The 17,662-nt window shown below is 38.3% G+C and overlaps 1 protein-coding gene across 1 annotated transcript in view; it reads right to left on the reverse strand.

Annotated features, from left to right (window-relative positions):
* Positions 1–1,388: 1,388 nt before the first annotated feature.
* Positions 1,389–17,662, reverse strand: part of LOC122985131 (LHFPL tetraspan subfamily member 3 protein-like) — a 30,134-nt gene continuing 13,860 nt past the window's right edge. Inside the window, exons 2-4 of the mRNA XM_044355526.1 lie at positions 6,368–6,604; positions 4,295–4,323; positions 1,389–2,342 (exon numbers count right to left, since the gene is read on the reverse strand). Coding sequence (XP_044211461.1) covers positions 4,307–4,323; positions 6,368–6,604 — 254 coding nt within the window. The 3' untranslated portion in view covers positions 1,389–2,342; positions 4,295–4,306. The remainder of the gene's footprint in view (positions 2,343–4,294; positions 4,324–6,367; positions 6,605–17,662) is intronic.

The following is a 17,662-nucleotide window of genomic DNA, read 5'->3' on the forward strand; positions in this document are numbered from 1 at the left end:
ATTTTCTTATTTTCCATCATTTTTCTCCTCAACATTCTTTTCTTCTTGGTGGTCTAGACATGTGACTCGGATAACAAGGCTATTGTTATTGCGAGTGAGAGGTCAATCTCTCCTAATCTTGTAGACATTTTATCTCTCAAAGAAAATGTATTTTATTGCTTGTGTTGCCTAGAGTGAGAGAGACGTGGCATATCATTGTGAATTATGCAACTCTATAGTATACTATTATATAAAACTATTTTACATTTAAATTACAAACTAGTCTTCCTCTCAAGGCCCACAAATTCAATTTAAAAAAAACTTTCAGATTGTGGCAACATCCAGTAAATGGGGAAGTAAAGTGTGCTGGCTCTTCTCTCTCTCTCTGTATCTGTCTCTCTGACTGGGTTTCATTTATGATTTACATTCTACCTCTTAATATAAAAAAACTCTAAATACTCTTTTTATCTCAAGCATATTATTGAGTGATTGACTGTATAATCCACCAATGTTTTCCCTCAACTACCATAGAAGAAATCAGGTTTCTTTTGGAGGTTTTACATTAAGATTGCTGGAATCCAAAATTACACCCTTTCACTTAAACGTTAACTTTTAGACTGATTGGAGAAGTCAGAAATCACCAAATTTCATAAATGGCAACAGAATGATTTTGTATTCTGTCCACAAAGTGGCCTCAAAACTTTTCAGAAAAAAATCAGTTTTTTTAATATTTGGCTCTCCTCCCTTACAATTTACTCATCATTATGGCAAACAATTTCATTGTTGGAGACAATGATGATAAGGCTTTTTTTTAAACTTTTGAGTCTTGAAAATCATGTTTTAAAATACATTTTGTCAAAATGAACAAAACACGCAACAGTATTTTACAGTGAAAACCTTTATTAAGTGTTCATATATTCTTAAATGAATCTCTTTAATTGCTGTAAGTTTCCCCCCTTTCTCCATATTTGCTAATTGTTTGGTATCTATAGAATATCTATTTACACAAGAACATATCCACAGGTGAGGCTGGGACAGGCCTTAAATTTATTTCCTCCTTTAGTGTTCACTCCCCAGGCACACTTTCCATAATACTCCAATCTCCATCATGTTACCCTGTATGTCCCAACAAAAGAAGAAAGGGAAGAGAGAGAAAGGGAGTCAAAGAGAAAGAGAAACAGAAATACAGTAGAGAGCTGGAGACAAAGACAGAGACAGACAGATTTAGATACACAACAGGACAATTGTGTGTGTGAGAGGCTGGCATATCGGTTCACTAGCCCAACAAACTATTGCACACGGACACGCTGACACATTCACACGTGCATGCACTCACGCTCACTCACATATACTTACAGACCTCCCTACACACACATACAGAAGCACACTCACACAGCAGCTACAAGTCCTGCAGCACACAGTCCTTTAATAGCCCCCATCACAGTGTAGATACCACAGACTATAAAATCTTAGAATCCTTCTGAAACTGAAGCGCTGTGCAAAGTTAGCTAGCAGGGCATTGAATGGATTTAGTTAAAATTCCTAGAACATCTTTAATATTCACTGTACATACTTTGTAATACAAGTTCTTTTGTTTTGGATGATAATATTATTATAAAACAGTCTTAAATATCTTTTTCTAGTAAATTAAGAGGAACAAAGGGGCATATGAGCAGAAGAAGAAACTAATCTTTCATTTTATCGTCAAACCTTACGTACATATGAAACACAATAGATTTACATTAACCTGATATTATCTGAAAATGAGAATTTTCTTCTTTTCACAAATAAAACATGACACACATTCTGACGGTGGTACACACGGCTAAGTGTTAACATAGTTTAATACTTGTAATTACAGAATTTGTTGGTATATGCATGTTTATGTTTGTTTTACAGAGATGTGTGTGAGCTGGCATGTGTGTGTGTGTGTGTGTGTGTGTGTGTGTGTGTGTGTGTGTGTGTGTGTGAGTGTATTTTTGTCTGTGCTCGTACTGCAGGTGTACATTTTCAACCCTGTGCCTTCTCAGGTAGGTAGTGGGTAGTCCATACTTCTCATTTAGGTAACAGTCTCTGCCCCTGCCATGGTCTATGCAATGCTGTGCAAGGGTTAGCTCTGGGATCAATGTGCAGCGGGCTCCGTCTAAGTGATTGGGGTAGAATGACGTATAGGGACTGCGAGCAGAGTAGATTGGATGACATCGAAGGTGGGTTATGATGGGTTTTTGGCAGGTAGATGTAAAAGGCAGGCTGGCTGATCCCACAGTATTCCTCTCCTCCACAAACCTGGACTGCCTCCCTCCTCTAAGCTGATGTTGAGGGACTGGTACTTTATGACAACGGACACATGGAAATTCAGGAACCTGAGAGAAAGAAAGTGAAAGAGATGGTATGTTTGTGCAACCCAGTAAGTTTAAAAGTTAATAAACATGTTGTGCTTCAAGTCACTGCGGCCTTTTTTTCTGTGTTAAACCAAGACCATGATCTTTCCCTAACCTTAAAAAAGCACTTCCCTAACCTTAAGCAGTTTCTTCTAGTGGGTATTGTGCAAGATCGAATATTTTAGCGGGAAAAAAACGACATTGTCTCTAAATATTTCACTCACATGTTCAGTATCAACATTTTTGCAACTTGCCAAATATGTTAATTAACAACATTTTGTCATTATATTAAGAGAAAACCTAATTCAGCCAGCATTACATCTTACTGAATGTATGTCCTGTTGCAGTTTAGTTGTATATAAACTTAATTTCTAGGTTACAATGTACGTGCTGAAGGCAGAGGCGGAAAATGTTGAAAGTTTATTTACTCAAGTACAATTTTAAGATAGGCTACTTGTATTTCCATTTCATGCTACTTTATGCCTCTACTCCACTATATCTCAGAGGGAAACACTGTACTTTTTTTTTTACTAACAACATTCATTTCACAGCTATAATTGCTAGTTACATTTCAGAATAGAATACGATTTTACATTAAAAAAAACATGTGATGAGCTTATGAAGTTCAATGCATCATTAAAGATTAAAATATTTGTTCCTGAGCTTTTTGGCTTGTGATCCCTTTTTACAAAAAAGCAGTGTCTAGTTTGGGCCCCCTTGTCATGTTTCAGATGTGTATGAGTTGTTAGCAGTTCCATTTCTTCTCTAAACCGCTCAGATGGTTTTGTTTAAATAACTATTGGAGGCCCAATGTGGTGAAAGTATCCACAATATTTATTTTAATAAGATAAGATTGGATAAAAGTCTGAAAAATGAATACACATTTTTGTTGTAGAACGTTTTTTCTTTTTTCCTACCCCATTAATCATCTCACAGATTTAACCTGGGAGCCTTTGTAGGGGACCTGACCCTAAACTCCACCAACAAAATGCTACTTACCCACTGTTGCATCAATATGAACAGTTTAATTATGTGATATATAATAATATATCACTCACAGGGGCCATTTTATGCAGAATTTTACTTTTTATACTTAAAGAACATATTGCTGATAATACCTATGTAATTTTGCTTAAGAAGGATTTTGAATGCTGGATTTTCACTTCTAATTGGAGTATTTTTATGCTATATTTTATTTAAATGAAGGATCTGATACTTCTTCAACCACTGTTTTGAGGTATTTGTACTTTACAATTTTATACTGCATTTCAGTGTAAAATATTGTACTTTTTACCCCACTACATTTACTTGACAGCTATTTACTTCATATTTATACATTTTATATACAAAACCTATGATAACCTCATAAAATAAGACATTATTATAGATTAAGCTACCCAACAGTCTACAGTAGGTAAAATTAGCTCCATCTCGACCAGCTACAACAGTAAAATGCTGCTTACACAGTAATACATCAGTAATAATAATCAAATATTATAAAATATAACAGTGACAGAGGCCAAGTGCTTCTGCTTTTAATATTTTAAGTTCATTTTACTGATAATACTTCTTTATTTTTGCATTAAGTTGGATTTTTAATGCAGAACTGTCACTTGTAATAGAATATTTTTACACTGTGGTATTACTAGTTTTACATAAGTACATGATTTGAATAATTCTTCCACTGCTGGCTGAAGGGGGAATAGTCTAAATGGTTTATGTTCCAAAAATGTATTTACATTGAATTTGCACTGTTATATTGTCAGTGGAGACAGAAATGACATTTCATGGCTGTCAAACATCAAAGAACAATTACATTATGCATGATGACTTATGTAATGAGAAGTGGCTCTTTGTCATATGTTGATCCACATGTACACATGTATATTTAAAGATGCATGTTTTATAATGTATAAGTATTTGACCTTACTTACCTATAATTTTGGTTAGGCGTTTCCTCCCTCTGCAAAAACAGAACCACAGAGAAAAATGTAAAAATGCTACAACACAGCTCTCAAGGTCATGCTATTAATAGACTCTCGTGTTCACGCATTGCCAAATACATGCACCCTTCACATTGAATGCTTGTATTACACACAAGCACCAGTAGATGGCACCAGGGATGAGCTAATTGATAAAAGACTATTGAGCTGTATTACATTATGCAGAAACGATAGATTCTACAGAGCCCTGAGCTAAGGAATGGTACATCATCGGGCTGTTTATCGACTCTTAAAGCTACTGATAATCCCATTCAAGTTTTCTCTTCTATGACATTGTCTATAGGTCTCTCATCCATTCTCTTTCTCTCATCTTTTGAAGGTCACCAAGGTTTGGATTTTAAAATAAAAACGGCATGCATCTACTCTGAGAGTTTTATGTAAATAACTCTGTAGAGGATATTACCAGCTACATCCACAGATAATTTAACAAGGCATCATAATGACAACATAGGTCACGTGTATTTAAGTGACACCAAACTAAGGTAGACATTAGTCTTTTCAAACACCCCCTACCCCTTTCACAAATCTCCTCTCTTTCCCTCTCATTGCTTTTACGTCTTCTCTTTACAGGGTTGTTGGTTGTGCATGCCTGTCTGGTTCCATTACAGCTTACACAACATGAACATACTAATCCCATTTCCTACTGGGAGACATACCTGGACCCAGGTCTTTTCATAGTATCTCACTATGTGAACCTGTGATAATGAATTTCATATGCATGGACACCGGTGTGGGCCATTTCCATGACTAAATCATTACATCCACTGACTGTATGCCATCATATCTTTGATGTGAAAGTCTGGTCTAAAGGTAGGAAAGTCTGTTGGATGTTTCTACTATTTTTGGATCGTTGTGTGGTCATATTACAGTAGGGAGCAGATATGTGATTTTCAAGATAGTTATGGTTACCTTATATTTGAAGCTCCTTAAAACAAGTTAGTGGGAAGGGGATTTGTTACCTTACAGTATTTAGGATGGCATCTAGTTGAATCTTCACTCACATTTTTACAATTTTTTACACCTTTGAAAGCACAAAGACCAGTGACTCTATCTGTGTAAACCATTTTTATATCCCAATATCACACTAACATTTTTTACATTATTTTTCAACATTGCATATAAAACAGATAATGACTGTCATCAAAAGGTGTCAAGAACAGGAAACATTTTATTTTAGGTATGCCAGTTTTAGGGCTTGTGGACAAAAAAGGGTGCTGCTTAAGAGGTGAATGAATGAATGCACAGTTAATCATTTATGGTTGCTGATGTTTTGGTACATTCAATGCATTATCCACTAGCAGGCTCCATGCAGGTCCATTGGTTATGTTCAAGTTCACCTTCCTAAATTTAGTTTTTAAGGATGGAGCATCAAACGCTCGTTACATAAAAATTCTGGCTTTCATTTGTCATAAATACAAGTAATAGTACTGAGTGTGATCATTTTATGAATTCAGCCCCTATTAAACTATGTGTTTGCAAGAACAGCGTATGTTTTATCACTACCTTGATGACTTTCTATTTTCAGTCTGGTGGAAAGTCATGTTGGGTTGTGATAAATCAGGAGTCTATTCTTAAAGTATTTCCATTTAGTTTAAGTGTATACTGTTGCCAGCTCCACTATAGCAGAAATTGTATTGAGAGTACACTTTTAGAGCAATTCATCTGGTACCACTCAGCCAAAAAAAGATGATCAATTCCACATCAACGACTCTCAGATTTATAACCCAATAGAAATTTTAAAATAATTGGAAACACATAGGAACACAAATTCAGTAAAAGATGTAGCTTGTGGTTAAAGAAGCTGTCTTTCAACCAAAAGACATCAGTTGGAGTCTTGTTAAGTTTTCTTAAGTGAGACATTACATCCCAACATGGTCCTGGAGTGCTACTTTGAAGCTGACTCTGATTTCCAGTGTGATGTGCAAGCGAAGAATGGATTTCCCAAAGGAGATCAATAAAATATCACATCTTCATCAGATTAGATAGTACATCTCACACTCTCACCCTTGCTCTCAGCCAGGAGCTCTTCTGTCATGAGTCCGTCCTGCCGGTTCCCCAGGACAAAGGCCAGGAAGGAGAGGATGAGAGCATCCAGGATGCCCATAATAGCCAAGATGTAGGCCCAGCGCATGGAGCAGGCCCCCAGGCTATATTTGTCCGTCTGCTCGCCGCACATCCGCCGGACCTCATCGCTGTCCCAGCCGTCAGGATAGATCATACAACCCAGTACCAGACAGACACCTGGTGGGAGGCAGAGAAAGGCAGAATGAGTGAGAGAGGGAAATAAAGGACAAAAGAGGTAGCAACATAAGGGGGGAGAGTCAATAAAAGAGATGAAGGAGGAGAGGAGGAGAGAAGGTAGAGAAGGGAAAGGAGTCAAGACGCATGAAGAGAACAAAAATGAGCTGAGTGGAACAGTGCTGTGTTATAAATGAGGTCAGAGATGATGAGATCAGATGAGATTTTGTGAGGAAATGAGAGATAAAGAAGAGGAATGATCATTTGAAGTGCTTTAAAAGTCTCTACCTTTCTATTCTCTTCTATGGAGATTTACTGTGTTTTCTTTTGCATTTAATACATTGATTTTCATTCCCTCCCTTAGGCGGGAAATAAGTGTCTAGACACATTGTGTGCCAGTGGAAGAGCAGTAAAACCAGCAACGTAGCAGAGAGTGTTTTACAGTGTATACTATGACATGATAATATGAAATGTCATCCAGGATTTCCTTACAATCACATAGTTTACTTGTTTTTTGATACACACTCTTCCCAGCTGTCTCTCCCTCTTGGATTTTAAGTAGTGGTAATATTAGATTTTAACTTGCAGCTTCTCACTCTCAGATTTCGCCCACAAGATAAAATCTCTCCTATCTTCTATTTGGATCTCTCTCATCTTCAGTTTGAAAGAGAATCTTCACTGAGGTGATGCTGCAGCAGAGCAGCATGGAGAAAGTGAGAGACCATGCACAGTATTGCAGCCTTTTCTCCCTCTTTAGAATTTAACTAACCACTCCTCATTCTCAGTGTTTGCCCAAGGGGGTAAAATCTCTCTCATCTACAATTTGGATGAGGCTCTCCTCTGAGCTGATGCTGCAGCAGAGCAGCAGGAGACCTGGAAAAAGAAGCTGACTGCACAATTATCCAGAGTGCATTGCACATTAATAATAAAACATATTCTCCACTTCTTTATCCCCGAAACACTTGCTCACAATGTTTCCTCCCTCAGTGCTGTTTGTTTGTGCATTTACGGTTTATGGATGAACGAGGCTGCTTCTGCTTTTGAACATTACCATAGCTTGTTAAATGTAATCTGCATCTTTAAAGACTTGTTTGCTGCTTTTATTGATACATCTTTTAAACAGAAATATGTTTATGTAATCTATATTATCATTCATTCCTCCTTTTTTCTCATTTGTAGCTCCCCTCTGCCTTCTTCACAGTCTTACAATACAATATGCTCTCTTCTCATGTGCACACACAAGCTGCCCACACAAATTAAAGCACACACACACACACACACACACACACTGCAGTTTGTTACAGTAATGCTGCGGTCTTTAATAGTCCTGAAAGACATCAGAGGGTGTTAAGAGATGTTTCAGTGAGAGAAAGTAAGTATGAGGAAAATTACAGAGTAATATATGCTGCAGACAAACTGCATGCCTAACAGAACAGAGCATCCACTAGACTCTTCCTCTACCTTCCCCCCATGGCTCTAACTGTCATAACAAATTCATATGCACACAGTGGTTCAGAGAGCAAAGACTCAGGTACTTGCCCTGATTCAGGTGGACAGCTGGCAGTGCAGCAGACTCGCCAAGATGCATGAAAATGCAATTTTCAGCACAGAAAATATTCCTTTACATCTCTTAATAGTTATGTAAGCAAACTGCAGGTGATTAAACAACGAGCAGTCCCCAGTGTTACACAGTGAAGTGTAACCACTGTTGTACTACACCTCTGTTTTATGAATGAAAAATGACGTTTATTTATATTACGTTCATTTTGCCAGACAGCCAACTCAATCAGATGTCAAGCTCTTTTCATTTAAGCAAGATTTAACGCAGTCTTCACAGGCTGTGATAGGGCCTCGATAGGACCATATAGCATCACAGTCATCACGTCGTCTAGAGTCTAGTGCATGATTCATCCCCTGAGTGAGTGTCACTGAGGCCTTGGTGTGCATCGTGACCAGTGAGAGGAATGTTGTTATGAATGAAGAAGCACAACAGATTGTGAGTTGTCTCTTGCCAAAGGGCCACTGTCACCTGCATCACATGAAACCAAACGTCCACAATGTGTGAACAAAACGGCCTCTCCACCGAGTTAACAAATCTCCAATGATCCTATCATTGATAGACTGAAAAAGAAAGCAAATGAAAATGAAAATAGAGGTACACAAATGTTCAGGTGTTCAAATCATGATCGTGACACCTTTTAATCTTTTCTGTAAAGTGATTCAGAGCAAACCAAACTGTCTCTGGCTCCAGTGCATAACAAAGACAGTCCTCATGGTTCCTCCAGTATCTAGTGACTTTTTCTGTTTTGTTCAGCAATACAAGGTGTTTGACAAACAGTTAAAACACTTCTACTTGACCGCAGATGCAGAGGGAAAGCTACCTCTGAATGTCCTTGACTCAGTACCCACATGTATCTTAAAGAATATGGCTGGCAATTTTCTATATTTTTCTTATTGTCAACCAATCACATGTGCAGAGCCGAACTGATCCCACTTACAAGTATTGTGTGTTTATCCACAGCCTGATATATCTTATTCCTCTGTGCTGTAGACCTCCGTTGTTTTCTAAAATATATATACTATATATAGAATATTGACAGCCATATCCTTTAAATGTGAAGTCTCCCCTGCTCAAATAGTGTTTGAAGACCACCATATCTGCAAGCACAACAAAAACATAGCTAGCTAGCTCAATAAGGATAAAGGCTTATTTCACAGCAGTGAGGACCCTCGCATGAAGTCTAATTGGGTGGAAATGGGTTATTGAGTTATTTGTTGGTGCTGTCTGGAGAAAGCAACAAACAGGACAAATAGTAGAAATAGTACAAATGTGAAATGAACGTTACATTTTTAACATGATGAAAGCAATAATTTTGTGATCTTCTCCTTTAAAAGGAGATGTCCATCCTCAGATGGTGCTCTTTGGCTGTTTGGTGCATTGGTTTGAAAATAACACTAAGTTGCTACCAACTGTGTTTCTCTTCACTGTATAAATGCTTTGTATATCATGAGGATTTATGTAAAAAATATTCACTAAACAGAGAGAGTGCCATCGAAGACCAAATAACATTTGACATACTGTGAGTCAATACACATTACTATTCTCTCTTCCTCTTACTACAAAGGTAACAAAAGCTTTTCCAGATCCTTCTGGGTGTCTGCTGCATGGCTTTGGCTTGATTCAGTGTCATCATGACTTTTACATGGAGGCTCAGGGGGAGAGCGAAGACGCGCGCAGAGCTCTGGTGCAGGTGAGAGAGAAAGAGACTAACGGTGCAAGAAAAAAGACGAATAGAAGAGATGTACACCGACCATGCTGATAGCATCAGGGGAGAGAGACCAAAGGAGAACAAGAGCTACAAGTGCAGTAAAATATCTGTCACAGTCACTACTGAGCGCTATCTAATCCAAAACCTGCCTCTGCAGATGAACATCTCTGAGGGATGCACTGGCCAGGCTTATACCAACAGAGGGTGCCACATATGCCGCTCCTGTTTCCAGAAACGGCATGTGGTGAGGCGAGAAGCACATGTCTCCTTCATCAAGTGTAACAGTAAGCCCGAAGTCAATTACTCCATAAGCACACAGCACAATCCAGCAGCCTCATTCCTGCACAGCACTGCATACACTTACATAATGAGGAGCTTAATCAAAATTCACAGTGGAAAAAAAGGAAAAAAAAACATATCAGTAATACCAGAGGAAGAAAAATGGGTTTATTTGAGGTTGTTCCACTTTCACAGGAATCAAGAAACCTTTAATATACTTTAGTATCATATTGTGTGCAAAACTGAATGGCATTCCTGTGTATTTAAGATTTAAAAACATCTCTACAAATATTTTTCTGTGTATATGGAGGTCTTAAACACATTTATATTATCTTAAATTATATGTTAAATATGATATAGTGCAGGGCAATGAGTCATCATATCAAGATGTTTCTGGCAAAGCTACAATTCAGTTTAATAGCAAAAACCATTTAAGAATGATTAATAGACAACAACATGTTTTTATGTTAAACCCCCAGAATAATAGCTTGAGCTTCTTTTTCTTAAAAAAAAATCAATATTTAATAAATAAAAAACCCAGTAATACAAAAGAGAGTCATAATTAAATGTCTACACCGTCAGTAGCTCATAATTCAATGCAGTCAAACAGCTCTACTGTACACTTGTTGTCTGAAGGTCTTACACATCATTCTGGAAAATGTTGGAAATAAGGAACTGAATTGAAGTAGGTGAAGATGATGATGGGAAAGTGAGTACAACAAAAAGGTAAATTACAAAACTGGACAAATTCATAATTTTCGTAGTACAATCTTGAATTTGGTTGCATATATGTGTGGATATTTGTCTTCTGTAACTATTATAGTATTATAAAAAAAAGCATGATCTGATTATCTCTAGGTATCTGCTGGCTTCACCCCTCGTTCTGCACTGGAACAGAACTTCATGCTGCAGTAAATAAATGGCGTGCTCAATATCCTCACCACAGAACTAGCAGCACACCTGACAGAATGCAGCTGTCAGTCGGAGCGGAGATATTAACTGACGGCATTATGCCATCCTTTCAGCTTTTCCCTTCTCTCCATCTCTTTCCTGCTCCGTGGAGAGAAGCAGATAGAGGAGAGACAAATTACAAGGCAGGGCGAGGCAGAGACGCACATAGAAAGAGAGAGAGAGAGAGAGAGAAAGAGAGAGGGGAGATGGTGAGAGACAGAGCCCGTGTAGGGTGCCATGCTCCAACCCTGTGTGTGGCCGCCAGCAAGCACCAAGCACTAACGTCACTAGCGCTGGCTACCATATGCTGGAGCCCCTCGGCGGAGCTATTCTCAGCATTTACTCGTTTCTGTCTTTTCCTCGCACATGTAAACACCTTTCTGTTTGTCTCTGTCTCATCCTGGGAACGCTGGGATCATACGATTGGAAAACTGGCCTGAGAAATTCTTGTTGGCTAACTTATGTAAGAGACTGTAGGTAGGGCAGATTATGTACAAACAGCACTACAGGAGAGTCTGAGGGCAGACCGGCAGATGGTACAGAACGGTATGATGGTGAAGATTTGTTAGAAGCACATTTGCTCATTTTCCCAAAGAGATTAGTAAATCCCATCGACACTGATAGAATCCCACTGACTCTTATGATCTCTGTATGTCATTTGCAGGTAGAATAGGTGACTGGAGGTCAAATGTGACCTCCAGGGCAGCAGCTAGATTGAATTTGGTGAGATTCGGTGTATCTGGTTTGCAGACAAAGAAAAGTATTTGAAAAACTACGATGGATTCAGAGTTTAAAGTACCTCCATGTAGCATTTGGCTCATGTTTTAACATTGCCAATGCTGTTGTATGTCTGAGTGTGTTTTCAGTATGTCAGCATGTCATTGATTGCACTGGGTGGCAGATGGCAATATACAGTTGTGTGTATTTCCTGCTCTTTCCATCACTTACACATCTGCAGCACATCTAAGCAGCCATGAAAAAAGGGATTCGCATTTTTTCAACAGCCACAGTCCTCGGTGGATTCCATTTTCTCCAGCTCTCTGTTTAAACGGCTGTGACAAACTGAATTATGCATGCACACATCCTAAACTGTTGTATCTCATACTGCATACGGATCCAGGTCTACCACACACACACAAACACACACACATGCACAGACATATAGACTTGTACAGATGGCTCTCTTTGTGTAAAACTGACACCGTGGCTTATGTGCAGAACATCATTTGTCACCTCTAATAGTGACACATGTTGGCGGTAATACATAAAAGACTGTGTTTACTCAACTGACAGCCTGTCTGGTAAACGAGCCCTGGCTGGCAAAGTGGCATTTAAGGTAAAAATCTAAAAATCAGTTCAAAAACGAAAAAACGGCACAGACGGTCTGGGAACAGCTTTGAATGTTTATCCCAGTGGGGCCTCCTATGAATATGCATAGGTAGGTTTGCTTTAATGTAACAACTAATGTTACACTCCCACAGGTAAAACAGTGACCTGAATGTGGGCAAAATCTTACTAGTTCAGTTCAAAGTGCTCTGCTCATTTTTCTTTATAGTGCCTTTGTAGTCTTTTGTAGTCTTTCTTACAGAAAGCAACTGATGAGAAACACAACACAAGAAATGAGATATAAAAAGACAATAGCATTATTACTCACGTCCAAACAGAACATAATAATAGCATGTGATTGTTCCTCTTTGGCTGGTAATGTGATCTACTACCCCTTAAGACATGGTTCATCCCTGATACTTGTTGTCTACGTTGCGGTTCTCAGCAAAGCTCCAGGCAGAGTGAGACTCCTGCCAGTGCTGAGGCACTTGTATGACAGTGAGGCTGGGTGCTTGGATGACTCACGTTGCTGAGACTGGAGACAAGCAGCCCAAGGCTGAACACCACATTGTTAGAGGGAGGTGGGAGGAGTAGCAAGAGCCTAAAGTTTAAAGGACCACACAGGTGTTTTTTGGTGTATTTTAACGGTTTAAAGGACAGGTTCACAATTTTTCAAGTCTGTCTTAAAACAATAGTCAGGTGCCCATATGAATATTGAAACATGTTTCTCGCTGTCATCAGTCTTCCTGTTCATCCTGACCAGTAGAAGATCCCCTCCTAATGCACTGATGTAAATGATCAGGTAAAAAATTCATGGTCCTCATTTTGAGCAACAATTAATTTAAAAGTTTATCTGAAGACAATAAGAGGCTTTATCCGTCTGAGTTTGTCAAATAAAGTGACTGGAGTGATCTGTCCTTTAACAACAAACTAAATAAATTTTACATCTCCATTATCCAAAGCGTACTTGAATATTGAAGTTTCCTGCGTAGAAGAGTTTTCAATTTATTCCCAGGCAGATAATACCATTCAGTGATCAGGAAGAACATAAAGCAGACCCATTTTTTTTTTTTACTGTGGCTCAATTTTACCTGGTTCAAGTGTACAAGACATCCTTTTTGTTCTCTATGTACACAGCTACTGTTGAGGAGCCCTTGAACAAGTCCTTTCAACTACTCCTGCAGAAGTGCTCAGTATTTTATCCCTGCTCATCTGCTCTCACAAGCTACTGGCCTGGTTAAAAGCCCAATCAGTATTTTTGAGTATGTGCAGGTTTATTCTCATATATAAAATTTTCACTTGTAGATGGAAAATCAGCATTTTGTGCTTCCTGAATGATGTGTTTCTTGTATTTAGCAACATAAATGATATAAAATATTAATCTTTGTCTATAATTAGTTGATGTATTTAATGACCTGTCAATCAGTTTAAGATTACAAGTTCCTGTGTTCTGAATTTTAGTGGTGAAGTTATGCCCATTTTGTTAACATTTGGGTCACATTGTACCTTTAAGTAAGGGTTAGTTGATGGCTGTTTACACCAAAACACATTCAATACAGTGGGGGAGGAATAGTTTGGCAAAAGTGTCCATTGCAACATTTTGTTAGAATTGACTGAATGTTGACTGAGTAGTAAAAGGTAAATGGACGTCACTTTTACATGCACACATCGATGGAGCTGTCATGCATGGTGCTGGCCTGGCCGTTGGAAGCAATTTGGAGTTCGGTGTCTTGCTCAAGGACACTTATACGAGTGGACAGCAGGAGGTGGGGATTGAACCACCGACCCCCACAATTAACAGATGTCCTGCTCAACCTCCTGTTGGTTATGTCCAGTGTATGGCCTTTCGGACAACACTGACCTGTAGCCTTCACGTTAAATGTGAAACACATTGGTATATTTTTTGCGATTCAATGAGATTATCTGCCAGTGTCCAAAAGGATTTCAGTTCATAATTTGAGCCAGGGAAAATCTGACTTCTTTCATCTTTACTCTGCCTCCAAGGGAGCCTGTCATCATGGTCTGATCCTCAACTCAACATGCTTCACTCTCTCTTCTCATCCTCCATTTGCATTTTGCAGCAGGATTCTGAATCTGAATGCATTCTTAATCTACAAATCCATTTTGCATTTTTGCACCTCTCAGAAGCTGCCATTAGAAATCTATGTTGGTTTCCATAATCATGTAATAGATGGTCTTGTCTGTGATTGGCCAACCTCATATAATTCTCATAACTCTATGCTAAGAAAATATGGTCCCCGCCTCACCTACAGAGCCAATTTCTGAGAGATTTGTGTGGTTAAATGAGGGACTAAAGTGAGACTGATTAATCCAATCTGTCCCATGGCTACTCCAGACTCTAATGAAGTGTGGGCAGCATCAAGCTCCTCTTCACACTCGACAATTAAGACTTCTATCTGGCTCTAAAGATGAGTGAATGAGTAGCCAAGAAAAATGGCCTAAGACTATGGCAATGATATGCCATAATTGCGTCCAGATAAATGAAGCAATTAAGAGTGTATGATCTATATAATGGGACTAAATGGAGCATGACAAGGTGTCACCACTGAAGCCTGTTTCCAGGCTTATGAGGTGGAAAGAGAAAGAAGAAATAAGGTTATAAATATGGTGAGAGTGCTCTTCTAGAAACAGTTTATTGTATTACTTTGATAGTATTATAATCTGTGTCAGTTCATGTGCCTTTAAGAGAAGAAGACAAGACAAGAGATGAACATACTTTTAGACAGCTGGCTGGACACAAATTTAAGACAGTTCTTTAAAAAAAAAAAAAAGTGTCAAGGATTGAGTGGAAAGTGGAGCAAGAGAAACTTTTAAAACTGACTCCAACTGTCTCCCCTGGAAGACGAGGAACATGCTTCTTGAGATGAGCTGTCTAAAGTCCAAATCTATTTCTGCTTCGGTTGCTGGCAAAACTTGTGGTTGCTAGAGGGGAGCGAGGAGCTTCCAGGCATCCTCTGTATCCCGCTCTGTCAACATCTTCAGCAATTTTCTGCAAAACGAGCACACAAGGCCCAAAGCCTACCTATCAATTCCATTCAAAGGATTAGAAGAAGCAAGAAATGGCTTATTTGATCAACTCATCTCTGTTCTGTGCCAGCACAACTCTTGCAAAAAAAACTTTTAACCATCTTGCAATCCTGCAGATAATCTTCCCACAAGAGTGCATTGAATATTATAGTGCACCTCTAGGCAGCAAGAAGCACTCTGACTTATACAACAGGGAATAAAACTCAACTAGGAGGAGATCTTTAGAAATGAAATTGCAACTAGAGCTTCTGAACAAGGCTGATGTGTGAATCTATCAGCCTGATAAGGAGACATCTCAACTTAACAGGAGAGGATGAAAAGGAAAGGCTACGTGGAATAACAGTGCAATGTCTCTATAACCACCCACACACTAATAATCATAATCATTCAATAAGCCAGTCAATTAATTAAACAAGAAAGTGATTATTTAATATTATAAATAACTATTCATTCATTCACTTAATTAACCAATCAAATAATTATATGTCTATATTTGCCAGTGAGGACAACTGAGATACTTATTAATTAAAAAATGCTTTTTACCTAAATAAACTTATCTATTAAATACAAAATGCTTATCTATCTATCTGGAGACACGCCAACGCTCGCTCATCATCTCCTTAGAATACATGATCAATGACTTGTCATCTTTAAAAGCTTTTTTTAAAAAATATTATTCTTTCTACTTTGGCCAAATGCTGTATAGTCAGATATTCGGAGTGTGTGCTCTGACTTTTAATGTCCACAGAGAACATCCTGTGAGACGGCATCTCATTATTACACATGGATTGAATTTGGTATTAGAAAGGATAGCGGGCTGCGGATGCCTACAGGTGAAGCAGGACATATAGAAGGACACAATGTGCCCAGAAATTATCGAGTGACTACACTCAAGTGATATAAGGTTGACAGAAGTAAGCTGTGTACCTCTATAATAGATGTAGCACTTCAGGTTAAAGCAGAGGTGGGGATGCGGAGGTGGGTGGAGGGAGGGGGCAGAGGGATCGAGGGAGGAGCACAGCCTAAACCGCAGTGAGCAGAGCAGGAGGGAGACGGGCTGGGGTGGAGAGCTTATGTAACAGGTCCAGATGCGGGATGTACCTCCACAGAGGATAAAGATTGGCAAGGGCAATGGGGATCAAAAGAGACATTTGGATTCTCTTTGAAAATACTGACAGCACCAGCAGTCCTGGGACAACAGAGGCAAACAGCCATGGCTTAACTGTTGACTGTGCTCTCACAGTCAACAGTCCGTGTAGCCCTAACCCTTGCAACAGCATTTTTTGTGAAAATATTAAACTAAATTAAAAATACACAATTTCATAAAATCTCCTTCCAGCCACTACTGTCTAAGATAATAGAGCTTAAGGGCTACACTGACTCAAGCTACTGCAGCTGACAGAAATAATTTGTACGATTTAAATTATAAGTGTTGCATATGCAGTGGTTGAAGAAGTATTCAAATCATATAAAAATAGTCCTGCATTCAAAATGTAAATTTCAATGTATTAAAGTTTTAACAACTAAATGTACTTGAAGTGTCGAAAGTAAAAGTTGTATTAGTGTTATATTATTATATTCTTATTATATTCTTTTCCTTTTCCTAATTCTGTGGGCACCATTGTATTTTGTTTTAACGCTGTAATTTAAAAATGCATTGATTTTTCACATGTGCTTTTGCTGTGTTTTGTGTTTATAAATACGCAGATGATGTTAAACACTTTATAAACCATGTTTTTGAAAAGTGCTATATAAATAAAGATAATATTATTATTATTACGTAATATGTGAGTGGGACTTTAATGTTTAGCTAATTTGAACTACTTCACATACTGTCAGGTCATTTAATCCATAGCAATGCATCTTGTTTTATTAACTGATCATATTGTATTTTTGTATGTAAAATCTTAATCTGAACTATTGCTGTGTTAAATAAATGTAGTGGGAAAAAAGTAAATTGCCCTCTGAAATGTAGTGGTGTATTAGTATAAAGTAGCATCACATGGAAAAACTTGAGTTAAGTATAAGTGAATTAAAGGGAACATATTGTGTTTGTGGTTTTATTATTTATACACTATTATGATGTTGGATATCTATGCTAAACATGGTCAAAGTTCCTTTAACATATATAGAAATGCTCCCTGCAAGTCAAAAGCCCATTCATTCTGCTCTGAACGTTTTTTTCTAC

This window comes from Thunnus albacares, chromosome 7, assembly GCF_914725855.1.
Source record: "Thunnus albacares chromosome 7, fThuAlb1.1, whole genome shotgun sequence".
NCBI lineage: Eukaryota > Metazoa > Chordata > Actinopteri > Scombriformes > Scombridae > Thunnus > Thunnus albacares.